This window comes from Poecilia latipinna, unplaced genomic scaffold, assembly GCF_001443285.1.
Source record: "Poecilia latipinna isolate Pla-1442-1.1 unplaced genomic scaffold, P_latipinna-1.0 Scaffold238, whole genome shotgun sequence".
Classification (NCBI taxonomy): Eukaryota; Metazoa; Chordata; class Actinopteri; order Cyprinodontiformes; family Poeciliidae; genus Poecilia; species Poecilia latipinna.
This window is the reverse complement of record NW_015112854.1, coordinates 89,945-112,079: the sequence shown is the minus strand read 5'-3', so window position 1 is coordinate 112,079 and position 22,135 is coordinate 89,945. Positions and strand designations below refer to the sequence as shown.

General features: G+C 36.9%; 1 protein-coding gene across 2 annotated transcripts in view; it reads right to left on the bottom strand.

Annotated features, from left to right (window-relative positions):
- LOC106947406 (leucine-rich repeat transmembrane neuronal protein 4-like) overlaps nt 1-21,774 on the bottom strand; it is a 73,327-nt gene extending 51,553 nt beyond the window's left edge. The window contains exon 1 of one of the 2 annotated variants that reach the window (XR_001424978.1): nt 21,108-21,774. Coding sequence is in view for 1 of the 2 variants with exons in the window: in XM_015032392.1 (XP_014887878.1) it covers nt 21,108-21,111 (4 nt within the window). In the remaining variant the exon portion in view is untranslated. The remainder of the gene's footprint in view (nt 1-21,107) is intronic. The other variant, XM_015032392.1, reaches the window with a different exon arrangement.
- Nucleotides 21,775-22,135: the final 361 nt, after the last annotated feature.

Below are 22,135 nucleotides of genomic sequence, written 5' to 3'. Positions count from 1 at the left end.
TAAATCTGCAGGGATGACTCAGCTTTTTCACTTTTATTCCTTCATTTTTCCTTGTTGTTAGAATTTAACACAGGAATTAGGAGGACGGGGTGTTGAATACGGCCAACCGAAGAGCAGATGTGATCCGTTTACCTGGTTCCCTTCATCTTAGTAGAGCGGGACCAATCGGAGCCGAAGGCTTTCATAGATTTCGTACTCTGCTCCTTCTTACATCTGGGATGTGTGAACAACAATGTAAACAACTATCAGGAGCCGAAATCAAAACGAGCCCCAAAGAAATGAGGAAAATTAACCGAAACATTTAAAACAGCTGAAGGGATTTGAAGGATTTAGTTGAAAAGCTCAGCTTGAGTTAAAAACAGCTTTCGATTATCTGAAGACTTTTTACTGTTTTATGTGTACAAGTACGATAAATTGTCCCAGAAATTATTGCGATAAACAATAATGTCATTTTGAGACCATTTTCAAGTAATAATAGCAATGCAAAACCACATTCTCAAAGATTAATAAACTTAACACAGGTAAGTGGAAAACAATTTAAATATCCAAAAAAACAAACAAAAAAAAAAAACAGAAACTAATAAAATTAATAAAATCTCTCTAAACAAAATTTAGAGACACCAAACCATCAGACTGAAAAGTTTTATTGTTCCGTTTTTGGTAGAAAGAGAAAAAAAAAATCTGGCAAATGGAAATTATTGAGATTGTTCTAGTTTATTATGTGATTGTTTTTTTTTATTGCAATACAGCCGTTTAATAAATGCTTTTATTTGCAGATTTATTAAAAGTATTCATTCACCTTGAACTTTTTTCCACATCTTAAAGCATTAAACCACAATCTTCACTGTATTTTAGTGTAATTTTAAATTAAAGACCAAAGCAAAAAGGCTTCAGGCTTCACGGTGTGTGTGTGTGTGTGTGTGTGTGTGTGTGTGTGTGTTAAATGGCCTCTTCATCATGCCATTCAGTTTGGTCAAGGCCTGATAACGAGTCCTTCATTTAATTCAGGAGCAGAGACGCATCCAATACCTGGAGGACAGGTATTCCAGCAGGGTTCAGTGTGAATGGATGAATATTCATTCATCATAAAACTCATTAACAAAAAGTAGTAGAAACATAAATGGCAAAAATATATATATATAAGTTTAATAGCAAGTTGTCAACTGACAATTTGTTTTTTTTATAGAAAATTATGACAAAAACGTGAAATGAAACGCGTTACATTTGCTTAAAGCTGCAGTAGATAACTTATTTTTATTAATTTCTTCTACATATGTGATAAAATCATTATGTCCTGACAGTAGAATATGAGACACATTTATAGATTTTAACTGTCTCATAAAGAAACAGTGTCACGTTTAACCAATAATAAAAATAAATAAATAAAAAATTAATATAAGCTTCATATTGCAGCTTTAAGGTTTCCATCTGAATCTGGAACATAAAAAAGTTTTTTTGTATTCCATCTTCTGGTTTCAGCGAAACCTTGAGAGTGAGAAACATTTTGGTGAGTGACTAAACTGAGTTACTAAAAGTATTTGCCAGAAAAAGAACAGGCTGCTTCATTCAGTGAGTCAGTTGCAGACTGTTGCTGCAGATCGTGGTGACATGGACTCGGTGGCGCAGATAGACAACATCCTGTGCCCTTTTTTGGAAAAAGCAACATAAGACACAAAAAGGTCTCAAGTTAAAAACAAACTGCATGTTATCGTTTACTTGTTTACATCGGGAAATGTTGCACAATCACACAACAAATAGTAAAAAGACGATTCTTTGTCGTGCTAACATGAGCGCGGCAGAACAACTCCGTTAGCTAAATGAAGCCTGGAGATGCAGCTACTGTTAATTTAGGGCAGTGAATGACTGCAAAGGGAAAAATAACACAGAAAAATTGTTAAATAACTCAAAACCACTTTTTTTTCTGCTCTCTGCGTCTGGTACGCTACACACACACAGACCCGATGCCATAGCAACTGACAACAGCACACTCGGTATGTTACAGTAGTATATTTCTAGGCTTGATGTTTATTTTGCAATTAATAAATGATCACTGCGGTAGATTAGCTACAGATGCTATTAGCTAAGCTAACGCTGATTAGCTAATTTAAACTCGTGCTCTACTGATGATCTGCCAGACTTGGTGTGTTTAGGTTGCCTTTTCTTTAACTGAACTGAAACACACAGAATTCCACAGCACCTCTACATGCTACGGTTGTCATAGTCAAGCTAGCATAACTTTACTTCCCTCTCCCACGCCATTTTTTTCTTAAAACTGTTGACAATTAGTAGCAAAGCACTGTTACTCTTTTTCTTTTATATATCAGAAGTAAATTTAAGATTTAGCGCATTATGTAGACAACGTAACAGCTAAAACCAATGCTAATCATTGTTAGCCATCAGAAAGATGAAGGTCCATTGTTTCCTACCATCTATTAAAACTGAACAGAATTTCATAAAAACTAATCTAAATAGAAAAATGCTATCCCAAAATAACCCTGCTTTCATGTAATTCTAGTTTAGGGACATGTAATGCAACAGCATAGTTAATGCTGGCTTACAACGGTAGCTAACACTGTGTTGCTCTTAAACCAGAGGAATATTCAATGAAGAATAAACATACGAAACAGGAGGAGGAAAACTACAGGCTTTTATTGCGTACAGAAATTAAAGCTGAGGCTGGATTTGCATCTGTTGTGAGCAATAAATATCAATTAAAACCCAGAGCTTCTGTGCTCCACTTTCCTCAGGGCCCAATTACTCCCAAGAGAAAAGTTAGACTCTGAGCTTACACATTAAATGTCAACCAGAATTGGCTGAAAAACGAGGAACACATGAAATGTTATTACATAGAATATATAAGCATATCTTTTCCCCCAGCTACAGCCTTTAAGGTCAGATTCCAGAGGAAAACTTCCCTAAAATGACTGTAAAAAGTGAAGTGGCTCCTCCCCTCAGGACACAGCGCTCTGGCACACCCAACAAAGTCAGCTGTCGTCCTCCTTGGCCGAACGTCAACTTGGTATTTCATCTGAAAGCACCGATGCAAAAGCTATTACCCAGAGTGGCCATGTCGATTGGCCAGCGGTGGTATGGCCACACACTGGGGCACTTCAGGGAGATGAAAAGTGTCCAAAAAAAGTAAATATGCTTTCCATTTCTAATTAGATCGGCCACATTACCAGTGGGTAATGCATATTATAAAAGGAGAGGTGCTATGGCAAGACCTGAAGGTGGCTAGCTTAATAGTAAAATTAACTTTCATGTGACAGCAAGCTAGAAATTTTAATATAAGGAGAAAAAAAAGTCTTCTATTGATTAAAAAAAAGGAGTATTACATATTTAAATATCAAATAAAGCACTAAAATGGTTGTCATGACTACTCATGTTAGGGTGAGTATGAAAAGTATCCACATGCGCAAAATAATGAGCCTGAGATAAACCATTTTGGACATTTTTCTGCTCTAATGTCTAAAATGTGACCTTGCTGCAGGCCTGTCCCTCTCGCCAATCGTTTTCTTGACTTTTTTCGTTTGGACAGAAGATGTTTTTTGCTAGTGTCACTATTGTCTTATGTTTTATTCAGTTGGCTATGACTGTTGCCTTCTTTCTCCGGAGCGTTACCTTTTAAAAATTTGATCTGTGTGGAAGCTGGCCAAGGCTGTAGCTATGAAAGGCTGCTTAGTAAATGTCAGGAAACCCCTGAGTCATACATAACATGAGTTTGAATGTGATAGTTGATTCTGATCGCCGCCAGATATGGACCTCCTGCATGGTATTGTTTATATACGGAAATTTTGCACAAGCGCACAACGCTGGAAGAGTTAAAAGATGATTCTTTTACATGCCGTTCATAGCCACAATTCTGCGGTAGAAAAATACCGATAAAATTAAACCTGGAGATACTAGCTATTATTAATTTAGTTCAGTGCGCTGCAAAAAAGGAAAAATAGCACAGAAAACCTGTTTAATAACTCAAAACCACCATTTTTTCCCTCGCTTTCTGTATTGGCCAACTTACATGCAGACCCGTTTCCATAGCAACTGGCAACAACACCGCTTTGTGTTTCAGGATTCAACACACACACACACACACACACACACACACACACACACACAAAAACAGACATTTCCCACACAAAGAACAGAACATTCAGTTCGTTATGTTTTTAGCCTTGATGCTTATTTTGCAATTATTAATACGTAATCGCTGTGGTAGATTAGCTACTGCTGCTATTAGCTAAGCTAACACAGCGGTGGTTGATAAGCTAATTTAAAAACCTGCTCAACTGATGATCTGTCAGAGGAGTTGGTGTGTAGGTCTTTTTTTATTATTATTTTTTAACTGAACCAAAATACACCAAATTCCACAGCACAGCTACATGCAACAGATGTCATAGTCAAGCTAGCATAACAGACCTACTTACCTCTCAATTCCTATTGGTTTCTGACTTAAAACTTTTTCCTGACCTTGTCTAGTTGTTGCAGTGTTGGCAATTAGTAGCAAAGAACTGCGTCCATTTTTCCTTTATAAAAATCATTTTCTAATTAAAATGTGTTATAACCATTTTTTTTTTTTTTTTTTTTTTAGAGATGCACGATATATCAGTACCAACATTGGTATTGATCAATATAAGTCGTTTTAACATGTCGGTATCAGAACGATGAATAAAACTGAGTCAATATTAATATTTGATATGATTTTCCATCTTATTGCCATTTTGTTTCTGGAAAACAAAGCAAGAAAGTTGGTCACATGACAGCGCCGAAAGCGTATTAAAATACATATAATATATTCAATGTCAGTAAACATCGATTATCATCAGTCATAACGGCAATCGGCTCAGATTTTCATATCAGTGCATCCTGAATTTTATTACCTTGTAACTGCTGAAATTTTTAAGCAAAATATGTTTTAATCAATAAAATTGGTATTATGTGATGGATTTTGAGTGACCTACAGTTACAAACTTAATAAAATCCCATTTGCTGCTACAGCTCTCATCCCCTCTGACAAGAGCCAAGGGGTTTCAAATGTGTGATGCATGCAAAGACCTGGGTCAGCAAAAAACCCAGAGTACTCCAGCCTGTATTACTGAGCGACTTCATTCAGATTCAACACATCTGGAGACAAAACCCAAAGCTTAAACTGTCATGATTTATCAGCAGCCAGCATCACAAATTGAAATTAACTACCTTTTTCGCATTCATATTCATTCTTATACATCCATAAATTTCGTTTTGGAACAATAAAAAGCTTCTTTTATTAAAACTTGGACTGCACAAACGGCAGGAGAAGCCAGTCCTAAATACACGCTGTTCCGAACATCAGAAACAAGACTGGAAAAGTGGAGCACGGATGGTTAATCACTGCAGGAATGGCAAAAATACAGCTTAAATAGGGCAGTAACCATTAAAAATTGAAATGAAATGAGAAGTCAATTCTGTTAGCTCAGTTTTTCTGTCTGGAGTAGTGGAGGAATGTAGCAACCACAGTCAACTAAATCTGCTCAGGCAGAACCAAGGGATGCGAATGAGAACAGACAGAGCTGCTCCTGCTGGGGCTTTATACTCAAGCCTGACAAAAATAAAACTCAAATTACACATTTTTTCTCTAAGGTTTCTTGTTCTTTTGGGTTTGCTCCTGACTTCTGCTGTTCCACTAATTATCAGCTGGTAATGACATTTCATACAATGGAAACGGTGAACCTGGAAACACTTGACATTCAGTTTCAGGTCCTCAGCTACTTGCTAATAGGAAACCTAATTTGCTGAAAAATTACAATAAGGGTAAATGTAGAGAGAACTGGTGGAGGTACCAAACTGTTTTCTAATGAGCGGCTCAAAAAGTCCTGGTAGGGTGCAAAGATTTAATGATGGCAGCCGAACAAATCAGGTTTTCAACACTTTCAGGTCCGTTTTTGATGTTTACATTTTCAACTTTGCATCGGTTTTGTTGAACTTTTTGAAACTTTTAGTTGGCTAGTTTTGTCTTCATAAGCACAAATGCCTGGGTACCTTTGTTGGTGTTTCCACTACAAACAGGAGGTAATTGCGCAAACGCATTAAAAACGGTTCCAACAGAGAGAAAAGAAAACGATCGACAGGAACAGAGCCAACACTCCAAAAACACAAAATCTTAAGTATTTTTATCTAAGTTTCTAGTACAAATATGTTATTACACTTGGAATAAAGTAACTTTTCAGCAGGGGCTTGTTTAAAGTCAATAATTTCTTAATTTTGATCAAGAAGTTCTAGTTCCATTGGTAGAATGTTCCACTGCGCCGTAACCTAGCAACCCAAGCCCGTCACCTAGCAACCTCAGCCAAGCCAAGCCCGTCACCTAGCAACCCAGTTCTAGTTCCACTGGCTTATTACAGTGGAACTGTAATAAGCCAGTAACAAGACAATTTTCCCATGTTATAAGCGAAACAATCTGCCAGTGGAACTAGAACTTTTTCATCAATATTAATAAATTACTGACTTTAAACAAGCTCCTCCATATTGCTGAAAAGTTACTTTTAAGTTAGAACACTTGAAAAAAGACAAAACTAAGATATTTTCGTTAAAAACGAGGCCAAAATGACTTCGCGAAATTCGGTGTTCTTGCAGTGAATTTGTTTTCTGAAACATTCCTCAGACATTGTTTAGTTTAACGCCTTGAAGAAGCTTTGATAACTTTGAAAACAATTCATTTCCTTTTGGGACTAGGAATATTTTTTAACCGAATTAAGCAGACCTTAATGTAATTATTACAGACTGAGGTCATTTCTGTATGAATCCATCCAAATGGTGACATTTTGGATTCAAATCCTGTGATTGAACAGTAAGTAAAGATTGCTCCGAAGTGGCAAATAATTCAATACTTTGATTTGTTTGCTAAAGAAAGAGATAGTGCAGATTATAGAGTGATTCAGAGAATAATAAACTAAATCAGCTCTCTGAATCAGTTCAAAACTCAGATGGTTTATTCACCATTTATGCTGAAAGTGTAATTTATCATGTGTGCTGTGATAAAAAATATCAGCTTGCAAATTCACCGGACAGCTGTGGGTGAAACAAAGAAAAACTGAACAAAAATAAATGTTTCTGTATCAATCTCAGCATCCTTGGTCTGTAATCTTTTTCTAGTCGGCTCATTTTAAGCCGTCAGCGCTCTTCGCTGTTCTATTTGTAAGCTACAGAAGGAAAATGGGGGTGGAGAGGAGAGTCAAACTTAATATGGCTGCAAACTGGCAACCCAAGTTCCCGAAGTGAGTCGCTGCCCAAAGTGAGTCACACCAACAGGAGCACAGAAAGCGTGGGCCAGACGGTGAGAGATATGAAACTCCAGCCATCTTTAAAATAACAAGCTAGTAACATGGGGAATTATTCTAAATTTTATTCACAGATTTGTTGTGTTTTTTATTTACTTTTAGTGCAACTTTGCACTCCACCATTTCTATGCCAGGTGTTTGGTCATGTTTATGACAGCATCATGTCAGTCTTAATAAAGTGTTACCAAAACAATAAACATCATTGTTTCAAATGAAGCAAAAAGAATCAGTTCAAACAAGGACAGCATGAAGGCCAGAGCAGGAAAACGTCTTTCCGTCTTCCGACCTTTATCTGCAGCGGATTCTCTCCCAGGCTGATGACCCACTCTGTTTACGATCCAGAGGCGTGCTCAGATGTAAAAACGGGTATATTAGTTTTTATGAAACAACCCTCTGAAGCATAAAGCAGCACCTCCAGAAACTTCTCAAACCATTTATTACCCATCTGTGCTACTGGAAGCCCATTACTCATTCTAAAAAGGAGAGAGATGGGCCTCAACCATGGACACATTACCAGTCCAATAAATGAATTTCATTAAAGTGCGCCAGCACACCTACAGTAATTTTGGTAAGTACAAACACTTAGACATTCGTGTTATTGAGCTGTGGAAGGAAAGCCACATGAGCTCAGGAAGAAAATGTAAACCACGACTCAGTAGCTACTCACATAACCCACAATTTAAAAGAGAAACAGGGAATCTGTCAAAAATAATCCAAACTTTAATAAGACGTATGTCCTGTAAATGTCAACTTAAAAATGCATTTAATAGAAGGAAAAGTAACCAAAAAAACCTGAGTTGTATGAGAGAGAGAGCATCCTCCATTTATTACTTTCAGACACACCTTGGGATTTAATTTCAGCGTTGGGTCACAAATGCCACCAATTAAAATGGATCTGATGAATCTGAAACAAAGTTCAGCTGCTCTTGTGAGGATTTCCTTAAAGTTTCAACTTATAGGACAATAAATAAAGAGAAGAGTGAACAAATGCAAGGTGACATATTAGGACAGGTCTCTGGCATATACAAAACATTTTTTGCACCATTCTTAGATAATGAGATTTCAGTCTGGTCAGTTCTTCCTACTTTGAGTTGTTTTAGGGCGTCTTGTCCCTTTAAATAAGCTGCTGCTGGCCACACCCCCAAATCAACATGTGCCCTCACATCTGAAAACAGCTTAAAACAAATGCCCAACTATACAACTCTGCATCTTTGAGAAGCAGAAGTGGAGCCTACTGCACAACCAACAAAAATGCAGAAAATGTTTTTTAAATGATAAGTCAACAACAACATGTTTGTCTTTTCCAGCAGCCATTGTACAGCAGAAAAACCAGCTGACCCAACATGGTGGCGCTCAAATAGGGTTGCTAGGTAACAGGCTGGACTTCTCTGGGGTTGCTAGGTAACGACGCAATGCCTGCTGATTTGTGACGTTACATTCCAGATGTTTTTAAAACAGGTCATTTTTCAGACACCAATTTACTGCCAGAAACTGGCTTGGTGTTTTTATTTTATTTTTTTAAGTGCTTGGGCTGTTTTTCAGAAGCAGCATAAATCCAATTGGAAGTACAAAATGTGAATTTTAGGTGATATTTCCCCTTTAAACATGTTTTAACTTGTTTTTTATGGTTGATAATATAGCGATGGTTCCAAACTGCAATCAGTTTAGAGTAAAATCAAACCAACTAATATCCTCCAGACACCAGAGGATGAGATTTATTTTTCGCATAAACCCAAATCGATAAAATAACTACTTTGTCAGAAGAAATTTTAAATGTAAAAAATTTGACCCTGGTTTCAGTTTTATAAATACACCAAACTTGGTATTTTCTCCAATTTACATAAACTTTTGAGAATGCAACACACATTCATGGTCAGCAACAAGCACAGCATGAATTTCGGTCCTCCAAGGCTCACATTTTCAGCAGAGAGAGTTCACTTTAAAAAGGCACCATAATTAAATGATTAAAGGTTAAATTTTCATGAGGAACATCTGGCACTTTAGTAGACAAATCCTGGCAGCATTTACCAGGTTTGTGTCTAAAACCAATCCTTGATTTACATGTTAATTTTACATCAGTAGGTTTTGTGATAAAATGACAATTCAGATGACATTTCACTTGGAAAAGATAACTGCTGGCTATTTATAGGAGCCGCATTATTCTAATTACCACATGTATAAAGAACAAAAGGGAATATATCTGTAGATGTGGGTCCCCCTGTCTGCTTTAGCCAGGTATTTTTGTGCGTCTGTAAAAGTTGCTCACTGGAGAAAACACCCACAGTTTAGGGAAAGTCATAAATTAAAAATAAAAAACTAAATCTGCTAATAAACTTTACTTTTCACAGATGCTTCAGCCTGCCCATTCTGGTCATGTGCCTTTAGTTTTCCCTCTGCCATATGGCCTGAGTGATAATGCGGTGACTTAAAACCTCATAAATATTCAGGAACATAAGCAAATTTGTTCAAGTATATTCATCCAAATCCCAACTTAAGAAGCCAGAAGCTGAAAAATGCCATCAGACATGCGAAACTGCAGAAAATCTCAGCTTTAAATGTGTAAATGTACAGCCATGCAAGCTGTAATAAATTATGTTGATGTAATGCTTTGAGAAAGTGTCAAAATACACTACTGGTATGAAACTTAAAGGATAACCACCTATTAAAACTGCTAAATTTAGAAAGTCCATTTTACCTTAAAACTATTTCTCAAAGTAACAATATCTGTTCTAAATTATTTGTGTATAGTTTTATATAATACACCAGGAGGAATTGTCATGTTTCTGTTTCATCTATACTTCTTTTTAGCAAACTTAAGTGTTAGCTAACATTAGTATTGTAGCACAGCTAGCAGCTACGCTAGCAAATTCTTATCTATGTTTTGTGCCGTTTACTAATATTTAGTATGTCGAGTCCCTCTTGTTTGTGGTGAAGAATGAAGCAACTAAACTCAACAGAAGAGTAATTTTTGCTTTTCTGTTTGATCTAAACTGTTTTTTAGCAAACTTAAGTGTTAGCCAACATTAGTTAGCTGCAGCACAGCTAGCAGCCATGTAAGAAAATGCTATATTTTGTGCAGTTTATTAATTTTTAGTATGTGGATTTTATTAAATTATACTTGTTTATGCTGAATTATGAAGCACATAAACTCAAATTATTATTTTTTTTGGCTAACTAGGATGGTTAGCTAAAATTAGAGGAGCTAGATACATAAAGCTAAAACTGTCGAGAGATATTCCTCAAAGGATTTAGGCTGTTAAAGGATTTATTTAAAACAAAACTTCTGTTTTGATTAGTATTTTCTGGAAAATATTCTGTGTTACAATACATGTTGTATTTTACTGAAAATCAAGCATAAATGTTTGATTATCTCTCTTGAAAAGGTGAGAAAATCCATAATTATCCAATGGTCATTAAACACAAATTAGAAGAATTTGACACAAGCAATAAAGGAGACATAGCAAAAATCTAGAAAAACAACAAAGTTACTGCATTTGAAGTTGAGCTAATTGTCCAAATTGTGGAAAACTAACATTGCAATTCCTATTAAACACACAATATTTATTGCAACACATGGTGGAGGCAGCAAGATGTTTTCCTGTAGCAAGGAAAAGAAAGCTGGTCAATTAAGAACAAGACATCAGGTTCGCAGTTGAAATAGAGTCCAAATCTGAAGCCAATTGAGATTTTGTTACAAGACTTGAATATTTACCAATCCTCTTTTTGAATTTTAACAGAACTTGATCATGTTTAGAAGAGACATACCCTAAAATAAAACGCTGGTATTGCAGCTTAAAGGTGATTAACATATTAACTAACTAGGTCTGACTAAAAATTAATGCCTCACATTTCAGTCTTATTTATAAAAATAATTAAATAGTAAAAATAAGTTCCTTATTCATCCAGTTTAGTATTCTGTGCTATTTGTTTTTCATCAAGCAAAAATTCAGTAAATATGAATGTTTGTGGCTGTAACCTGTGAAATAAAGGAAGTATGATCAATACATGTCACTTTATTCATGAGGTTAAATAAATCATCTACTACTAAGCTTTATAATTACTGTAGTGATTGTCTCCAGTAGTTTTCCATATTGGTCTTGAAGTGCTGCAATTATAAAAAGTCACTGCAGAAATGAGTCATAAGACATTTCTATAGAAGTAGCAGTTCCCTCCTTCAGAGGAATATTATGATTATAGGGCCTTTCTTCTTACTTTCTCAACTTTGAGATGAAATAATTCAAGCTCCAACTCTGCTCTGACCTCTAAACCCAACAGTAAGCACAAACTACGTGGAGGAGTTGTTCAATTATCCACCTTTTGAGTCCTTTGCTCATGCGTGAACCGCAAGGGACCGCAACCCTCGCTGGGAACATTTTTCTTCACGCCTGCCCAGACTGCAACAAGTTTATTTCAATTATCTTCCGTCTTTCTAACACCAAAAGTGTCAACACTATTCAAAGGAATGACATCTGGATGGTTTGTTGAGTCTTTAAAAGAAACATCTTTGTGCGTCGAGTCCCTGCAGTTCAACGTATGAATGTCTTCAACTTTTACTCCCACAGCCCTTAACATCCAAACCGGAGCAGTCAGGAAGAGACAGCTGAACCTCTTCACAGACCAATAACACCGCACATTCCACTGCCTTTTCCTCTGGACCACACCGAGAGGTGACGAGCTGATCAATATGAGCAGGAGATCATCTGCTGAGGCAGAGGAGCTGACATCTTGGAAGATGGGTGAAGTTCTTTTTGAAAGAATGTGTTCACTCAAAGTCAGCAAGGCGTCAGTGGCCTTATTTTCTCTTAAAGTCATTAAGTGGCACATTTCTTAGCTGCATTCCCATTGCAGATGGCTGCTGGAAGTGATGGGCATGTGGCTCTCACTCTGGAGAGTAAACTTCCAGATTAGTTCCTCAAAATAACTCAGAAAGGAAGCACCGTCCTCAACACAGAATATACAAACGTGTTCACTTTCACAAAAAGATCAGGGCACAGAAAATAAGCCTGTTTTCTTTAATAAAAAGCATGGAGGGGTCTTTGGAATCACTGCCCATTACTCTGATCCAAATTAGTAAATTTGATGGTTTCAGTAAAAAAAAAAAATGCAACGTTCTTAAACAGAAACAGCTGCCACAGACAAACGGAGACCAGATCCATCAGTCAGCTTTACGCGGGTCCCGGTATTAATCGCACCGATCCTGCGTGCGCTTTTCCCTTCACTTCCCCCCTACCGTGACATCTGCTGCGCTTCTCCTGAGCACCGCGTTAACACCGCTGAAGGGTTAAGAGACCGGATCCATTGGACTTAGCCAGCTTTACTCGCCTCCTGGTGCGAGTCGCACCGATCCCACATGCGCTTTTCCCTTCACTTCCCCGCTGTCTGACCGTGACATCTGCCAAACTCTTCTTGAGCATCATGCTCAGACCGCAGGGGGTTAAACCCAAACCAGGTCCAGATAATTTACATTTTTGCACCTGCCTTTTTAACAAACTTTTTTAGCGCCATTAGCCATGTTGCCTCCTGCTTCCTCCGTTTTGATGCCGGCCGATTACGTCAACCAGCGTTACCACGGTTACCGGTAGACTGCAGATCTCTACCGTATATATCGTGCATTTCCATTATCATAATTTTTTGCATTGTTTTGTAACGTTACATGTTTTCCTCAGAAATATATTAATGTGACTGCCCTGTCGGTGGATTGAAAGTGATCTATATATATGAGAGACACCGATATGTTTGACATTCTCTCCTCTTGTGCATCTTGCCCAGCAACTCCTCACTTCTTTGAGAGAAAATGAGCAGCATCTGACATCTGGATTCATCAATAGCTAATGAAATGCAGTCCACATCATTTGCAATATTTCAGATTTTCTGATTGTTGTCGTACTCCACATAGGGGTTTGTTTGATTTTGTCACCGTTTGAAGTCTGATCTAATCATTTCAATGTTGAGGTTTTATTTCCAAGGACAGTAACGTAAAACGGAATATGCTGCAGGTCACTTGTTGGATGTAGTTTTTAATTCAATGGAAAATGAATGCAAGAATCACGACATCATCCCTGCTTCATAATTTAAAGCATAATCACTGACCTTCATCTCTCTTTAAGCCACTTTCTTTCAGAAGATAAAGAAATCGCTGCTGCTTCTGAAAATCGTGGGAGTTCTTTGATTTGATGCGTTTGGGGAAAAATGTCCAGTTTCAATCTTTGGCTGATTGATTGGAGGATCTACAGGATTTTCATTCAGCCATTTCCTGACTTATAAAGATCAACAAACATTTACTAGAACGATCTGTCCTTTGTCTTTTCCACTTTGAGGAGAGAAATAAGCATCTGTCGTGATTTATCTCTGGGAAACTGGAAGTCAGTTGTTATCTAATTAAACGCTCATCAGTTTAAAGAGTAAAAAATAAACTTGTTTTTTTTGCTCTCCTGCCCTTTCAGAGTGGATATGTTGCAATACGGTTATACTTCAGGGAATTTGTACTGTTAAAATGTTGATACACATTCACCAAGTTCAAATTTAAAAACTGCTTCTGTTACATTTACTTAGTTTAGCATCAGGAATTTAGAATTTAAAGATTCAGTTTTCCAGGCTTCTTGCTCCTTTAAGTTCATTTTGTCATTTACACCAGATATTTATAACCTGGGCTGGAAAAACAAGAAACAGGAAAAAAGTGGCAAAGACAGAAAGGAGGAAAGATGAAGACAGGAAGGACAGAAAGACAAACATGAAAAGAGATAAAAAGTCTGTCTTTCTGTCCCGTCTTTCAGAGAAAAAAAGGACAGGACAGAAAAACAAAGAGAAGGAAGGAAAACTGAGCCAAAAAGGTGAAACCAAGATAGACAGATTAAAAAGATGGATAGAATGATGGAAGGAAACATGAAAAAAGACCAGAAAGGAAAGCGTATACAAGAAAGGACAGAAAGGAAAAGGGGGAAAAGACAAGGGTGTGAAAAAGGAATAAAAAAAAAAATCAATAACATAATTGAGGAAGAATAGAATGAAAGAAGGGATGAATGAATAGAGTAAAGAAGAACAGCATTTAGACAATGGGATGGAGAATAAAGTCTGAAAATTTAAATATTTTATCCAAACATTAAATCCTGAAATCCAATTCCAGACTTTTCCAGACCTTGTAGTCAAACCTGTTGACTCCCATCTTATTCTTGGTGTAAATAATCACTGAGCAATTTCCCCACACACCGATAAATTGTCTTTCCCATTGATTAGGCTGGTGGTGGTCAAAGGTATGAAACCATGGCAACCAAACGCAGACTGTGAAAACATCACGTCTCTCGCACCGCGCTGCTCATCTTCAGACTGTTTCAGGTTTGAGAGTCACAGACTTTCAACATATCAAGGAGAAACTACACATGCTGCACTACAGGAGGGAAAAGGAAGAGAGAAATTCAAACCAGTGACCCTGAGATGCACCAAGAACAAATCAAAAGTGATATTCTCTGCGATACGACAGCTCAGAGTCGTGAGTGGGCTGTGATGGAGTGAATAAATCACTATACATCAGCAGAAAATGGCTGGAAATATTCAACTCGTTTATGAAATTATTCCCCATTGATGGGTTGAACCGTTTTCAGCTAACCTGAAACTATGAATGAAAATATTAGTCTCTTGTTTCCTTTGTTAATTTTAATTAGCAGAGTGGCGCTGCTTGGGCATTTTGAGTTAATTACAGATTCTGAAAGTGTGGACTCTCAGCTTTCCAATGATGGCAAACATGGGAATAAAAAAAGATGCTGTTCTTTTCTACCAAATTAAAGAAAAACAGACTTGAGTTGCTTTAGCAGAAACATAAAATCATCTTCTGTACCATTAAATATAAAACTAATCCACCCATTTCTATCAATTGTGTTTAATTTAATCATTTTAATTAAATAACATCTAAGCAAAGTCATAAAAAACAAAGCAATTCTCACCAACTGTTCATAGAGCCGTTCAAAACATCCTATAAGTCACGTGTCAAACTCGAGGTCCGGGGGCCAGATCTGGCCCACCAGATGTGGCCCTCTAAACTCCAAATTATATCAATTAGTCATTCCAGTTTTTCACAAATACACAAATTTCACATAAAATCAACAGATCCCTACATTTTTTCTGCTAATTTGTCTTGAAATTGATCAAACATTGGGTTTAAGTGATTGCTGCCTCATCCTTACCTGATGTCGCGTTAAAGTCCGTGATCAATTATTAAAAACTCACATTTAATGTCATGCATTAGTGCAAATATCGTAAAAACTTCCTTATAAATATTACTGAAGAGGCATCACAAAATGTGTGATTTCGATAGCAAAAAAACTACAAAAACAATGAAAATCCTGGATGAATATTTAATTTAAAAAGAAAACACTTATTTAATGCTGAAAAAGCAGATAGTTAATGATGTTTTAACAGTTTAATGGTTTTATCATTAGATTCTGACACAACTGGCCCTTTAAGAGCATTCAGATTTTTGAAAAGACCCAAAAAGAAACAGAGTTTGATGCCCCTAATAAGTAATCCTGTTGTTTTCTTTCCACCGATATCTGCAGATTTCTTTTGAAACATTAAGCCAGTTTTCCATTATTATTATTATTATTAACACAATCCTTTGGTAAGCTAGCTGTAGCGTCGCACTTTGAGCTGACGTCACGGTAAATAAACGGTCGTTTACATGCAGTACCTGGGAGACCACCAGGGGGCGCCCGGGGACCACAGTAACCATTTCATTGTTGTTTTGTCGCCTAAATCTGCGCCTACATGCTAATTAAATCCGCCATTATGAGCAGATAGGTGATCTTCGCCGCATAATGGGCCAGTTCTAGTAATTGTTTACGCCGCAGGCAGCCCATTATAATCTTTAAGTTGGGGAAAGAAAATGAAAACATGCCACTTATTTTAAAAGATTTTCAAGTTTATGTTTTATTTTTTATGGAGGGGGAGTGGGGGGGGGCTATAAGTACTCAGTGGGATAATTATTGTTTCAGCCTGATGGAAGAAGCTGACGGATTATTGAACAAATGGGACATTATTTGTGCCTAATTGCCTTGTTGCTCCTGCTGAAGCAGTTCCACCACAGAAGATTAGCATGCTCCATCAGACTGGAGACCATCAGGCCACTGTGCAGCTCTTGTTTTATTTATGCCTGTGCTGGTGTGTGTGTGTGTGTGTGCTGCTGGAAATGTGGCTTCTTTGTGTTTGTTATTGTGGGAGGCAGGAATGAATATAAATTCCACGGATTAGGATACAAGTAGGTGATTCGCATTCATCACTCCCGGGCTGTTATGCATCCACGCTTGGCAGCCATTGATGAAGACCAAGAAAAAAAAGATGCTTCTGCATTGCTGTTGACTAGTTTTGAAATTAAACTTGTATTGTTTTTTTTGATTGCCATGCAATTACTGTGATCATTCAATTATGAGCCATACAAAAACAAAGTGAGAGAACTCTCTGTGACACTTTTTTTGTTTCTGGTACTTTTTAATCAGCTTTCTTTGAAAATATAAATACTTATTCACATTGTAATTAAAATAGTCATGAAAAGTTGGGTTGTTTGTCAATATTTCAAACATTGACAAACAATGTTTGTCAAGGTTTTTCACAAAATCAAAGTTTTCTATGTTCACTAAACAATCATGTCCTGAATGGGCAATTAATGTTTAATATATATAGATGTATATTAAACTATGAAAAGTGAAAGATGAATAAAGAAACAAATCCCAAGAAAAAACCAAAATCTACACTTATTTCTTTATTTCATGTAACTTGCGTTTACTGCCAAATGGACTTTAAAAAGAAACTGGAGGAAGAGTTAAAAGGAAATAAATTATCTAAAAAATATGTATATATCTAAGAAACAAGTGGCAACAATTTATTCAAAAGACAGTACAAACAAACCACGATTATGAATAATGTTATCCTTTTAAAGAACAAAGAAAATGTCACATCCAAAAATTAGAATAAATAGAAAAACTCAAAATAAGTTTCATTTATATGGTCAGGTGTCCAAAATAAAACTTTTCTAAAAGCATCTTGAATTTCTAATTTATATAAAATTTGATAATTTCTTTAACTAGTACTTTGATGTGTAAAATAATCCATCATACACTTCAGCTGACAACTATTTTACTAACTTTTCTACATTTGTGAAATAAAATCAGCACAAATATTTTACAAGCACGTAGTAATTAAACATTCTTCCCCTGAGGCGTAGCTGCCGTACTACAAATTTAATTAAAATTAATTTTAAAAGTTGTTTCAGGAATCAAAATAGATGCACTAAAATATTTCTGAATTATATTGACGAGTTATGAAAGTAAAGACTTCAACACACTGAATCTATGTTTGAGACTTTTATTTTGAAAATCATAAAGTACTTCTATATATTGCATTGATTCTAAACACTGAGAATAATCCAACTGGATAATTATTAGCCACCAAATGTTATGCAAAAATTTGTAAATTGTGAAAACAGAAGACAAATTTTCTTTTCCCCAAAAAATTATCGTGTTTTAGCGATTTTTTTAACTCAATATTTTCATCTTTTGAGCGAGTTGCATTACTGAAATCCTAATACAGGCCCTTTACTGACATTTAAAAACATTTATAAAGCATCGACAATGAAAGGAAGCATTTCAAGCAAATCTCTTTTTGGAAATTTAAACAGTTATTTTTTCAGTAACCGCAACTGCAACTCACTCATGTTGATTGTTTTGAGTATAGTTACTTTTTAAGTCAAACCACAAGTATTAATAGATTTATTATAACCTGGAAGGACGGCAGATTTTACGTTAAACAGGAAAAACATGCTGTAAAGATCAAAATGAATCAGTTCTCTTGAATTGTTAGGGATTCTTTGTTCATGTCCATTTAAGGAAAAAAGAAAAATAACCACGGTAAAAATAATATCACACCCAAGACAAATGTAGGCACTTATTTTGGATAATTGTGGTGACATAATTAAAAGTGTATCAGTATCTGCTCATTAGCTGCACCAAGCTGCTTATTACTTGGGGAAATGCCACAGTTCTGCACAGATGTGTGGGTTGCATGGATTCTTAAAGACTATTAGTCTAATTCAAATAAGCCAGATTCATTTATTTTTTATCTTTATATTACTTCTAATTTGAATCAGCTGGAGTTGAAACAGGAGGAATCTGCAGAATTAGAAATCCATGAAGAAATGAGTGGGACGCATGCAGATTGATTTTCTATTCTTTTCTAGCGGTGCTATAAACAGTCTAGATGATGTAGATCTGTGCTATTAAACACAACCCATTACTGTAATTTAATTAAAGTGCTGCATATGAATTTGTCATAGTAATGTGCAATAATTGTTTAACTACTTTATTATGGGCAACAAATTCAGTCTAAACATTTTGATTAGAAACTTAGAGTCAACAGAGAGCTAGCTAGCTTGCTAGCTATTCTCGTTTATTGTGTTTTATGTCCTATTTGTAAGGTTCATATGGTTTATATTCTGTAATATATATCTAATAAGTAAATCTCAGTTTGCTTAAGAATTGTGGTACAGAAAAGTTACTGCAAGAATTTATACCTGTATCCAGTTTTAGCTTGTTTATCAACAAGGCTACTTGCTAGCATGGTGCAGTGTTAGCATGCTAGCACTTCCAATTACTGACTTGGCTTTGGATTTCAAGAAAAAGTAAGTAATTATTGACCGACTAATTGAGGTTAAAGGTTTAATTCTCCATCAGAGCCCCAGGAAATTCAAATATTGATTAGCTTAATTTATTAAGAATGCTGTCAGTTCAAGAGTTCAGGAGGTGAAATGTACCGACTCTTCATGATCACAGAGAGAGTGTCTGCGTTGCTTATCATATTAGTTCACTGCTGCAAACTTTGATAGTTCTTTCATATATTTCATGTCAGGGTGAATATATAGAAAATTCTCCATCATACTGCAGGATTTTCCAAAAAATAAAATGCCGTAACTTTGGAGCTTCGGTGTGAAAGGTGTAGAAGAGAAATGCTGAAGTGTTTTTACGAGCCGTCAGCTGTAAATGTGCTGTACTTCCATTGTTTTACTAAGTATAAATAGTAAAATTATTTAAATTTTTCTCTCTTTTTTGAATTCCCAAATTATTTTGAGCAAGTACATTTTAAAATTTGCTTGGCATTTCCCCAATTTAGAGATCAAATATCTTAGAAGCCGGAAACATACAAGTTTTCAAAAGACGACAAATAGACTATAAATCAAACGTTCCATTATAGTTACAAGTGAAAAATAATTATGTGCTTCCATAAACATGATTATGTAGCATATACTACAGCCCCATCTTGAAAACTGCATTTTCTATTACTCGTAACAGAAACCAGAATGTTTTATTGACAAAAGAAGACATGATGGATTGGAATATCAATCAGCAGCCCAGAGAATCCATGTGGGAAACACAGCTAGCAGAGACGTTTTGACCAGGGAGTCAGAAGATCACAGTTTATATTTTTGCCCCGTTTCAGAACAAAACATAATTGTAGAAAAAGTTATCTCCAAACATTGGATGTTTTTCCTCCATAATTCAAGCATGAAACAAACTGAAGAGTTGGCGTTTCTGGTAGAAAACAGAAAGCTGACGCTTGATTACAGAAAAGTCAGAATGCTGGTCAGAATTGGAGCAGGAAAGATTTGAATTGGAGACTTTGTCAAAAGTGGTGAAGTGCAGAACTTAAGAAAAAAATTTAAAGAAATTTTTTTCTTAAAACTTTTTAGAAATTAAAAAAAAAGATTTTTTGAAGAAATTTTTTTTTCTTTGAAAATAGTTTAAGAAAAAAATTCTTATTTTTTTTCTTAAAAGTGTTAAGAAAAAAAATCTTAAATTTTTTAATAAATTTCTTTTAAGAAAAAATGTCAGCTAATATATAAGATGCATCTTACACACAGAGCTCATTTTTTTTTTCTCCTTTGTTCAGTGTGGGGTTTTTTTGTGTGTATTTTTTTAAAAGCAAGCCTGAACATGAAAAGTTGTTTAAAAAAATAATAAATGACATTCCATTGCATTCCAAGTCCTAAACTTGCGTAATTTCTACTCAAAAACATTGCATCCAAATGAAAACTATGGCAATGAAAGTTTGGGATTGGATCTAACAGTTTGTTTTATGTAGAAAGTTGCTTTTAAAAAAAGAGAAAATGCCTCTGAAGCTGCTCGGCATCGTTTAATTATTTCCCAAGCAGCTCAACTGATGAGCCTCAAAATGCACAGAGAACAGAAAAAAATAAAAAAATGAAATAAAAATTGGAGCAGCTGAGCGCAAAACCAGAGACGCGCAGAAGCGATGCGTGTGGGTTTGCGGGGTTGAGCGGTGAATTTAGCTCTGGAGCAGCCAGTCAGTAAAATGGAGGAGGTGATAGGCAGTGTGGGATGAGATTGTAGGTGCCCAGAGCTGTCAGGAGGAAGAGGAGGAAGAAGAAGAAGAGGGGGGGCATGGGGTTGAGTCAAAACATGTCAGGGCTCTGGAGGGAGAAACGGGAGGGATAGCAGGACGGGGGGACGTAATTAGCCAGTCACATCTCTACATTTTGACCGTTTTAAGGTCAGGTTCAGGCGGTGTTAATAAACTTGTCACAGCAGCTTTATTAGCAATGACAGACCGGCTCTGACTCACTGTGCACAGCCACTGATTCCAGATTTTTATTTATTTATTCCAAATCTGTCCCTGAAAAGGATTTAGTAGGAAACGCATCCAGACAGAATCGCTGCTCACACCGCGGATAAATACGTGGATTTCTTCAGAATATGAAGGAAAATGTTTTCCAAAACCCCTTTTCCCTCCACTTACCCATGTTGTCTCATCGGTCCAGTTCCCCGGTCCTCCGCATGCAGCACGACTCCCTCCGTGTCGCCTTTCCCAGCCCAGTCTACTTGAGGAGCGCCGCGGGTGATTCACCTGCCTTCATTGTGAAATAACTCTCTCATCAGAAGAAGGAAAAAAGCTCTTAAAGTTTGCGCTGTTGGTCCATGACGCAGCGCAACTTTCCCAAATAAACCCGAAAGGATCCGTCACCCATAAAGCGCCATGGTGTCGGAACCGGAGCGCTTCCAAGTTCAGAGGTGATGAAGAGCGGCGGCTCTCTGCGCAAACATCCAGTGGGAAGGCAGAGAGGGACCGCCGACCGACAGCCGGGATGCTCCTGTGCAGCAGCGCAGGTTGATTATTGGCGATGTGCGCGCGCCTGAGTGAGGAGGAGGGGGCGGGGGGCAGACAGGCACGCGCGCACGTGTGTGGGTTCAATTAAAACGAATCAGACGCCAAATACCCGACTGGACTCCCCAGATCCAGAGAGTTTAATGTCATCATCATCACCATCATCATCCGATCAGCGCAGTCAAAGTAAAGCGGTGCAGCCGCAGCTGCCGCGCGCCTCAGTCCTGACGCTGCGCGCTGCAGGTGTGGTGGAGGATAAACGACGGCTGTATGTGGTTATCATCATCATTACATCGTGAGTAGGTAGCCCGCCTTTTCCCACCTCGTGTTGCATAATTACTGCAGATGGGAAGGTTCAGCTCATGCGTTCATGTAAGAAGCTTTCAGGCAGAGGCGGTCCGAGCCCGTTTGGCCCCTGGGCGAACCACCAAATTCAGATACTAAATATTAACAATTTACTCAGTTATAATGTCTCAACACTAAAATCTAGGTTTTACTTTAACTCTGGGAATAAACAAATCACTTTCCAAACCTTAAAGTGATCCAAGAATAGTTGAGCATTTTGGCCTAAATATTAACTAAAACTAAAAAGTTGCTGTTTGTGATGCGCTAAAACTCATAATTACATCTTTTGTTATATATTTCACCCAAAGAGGTCGCCA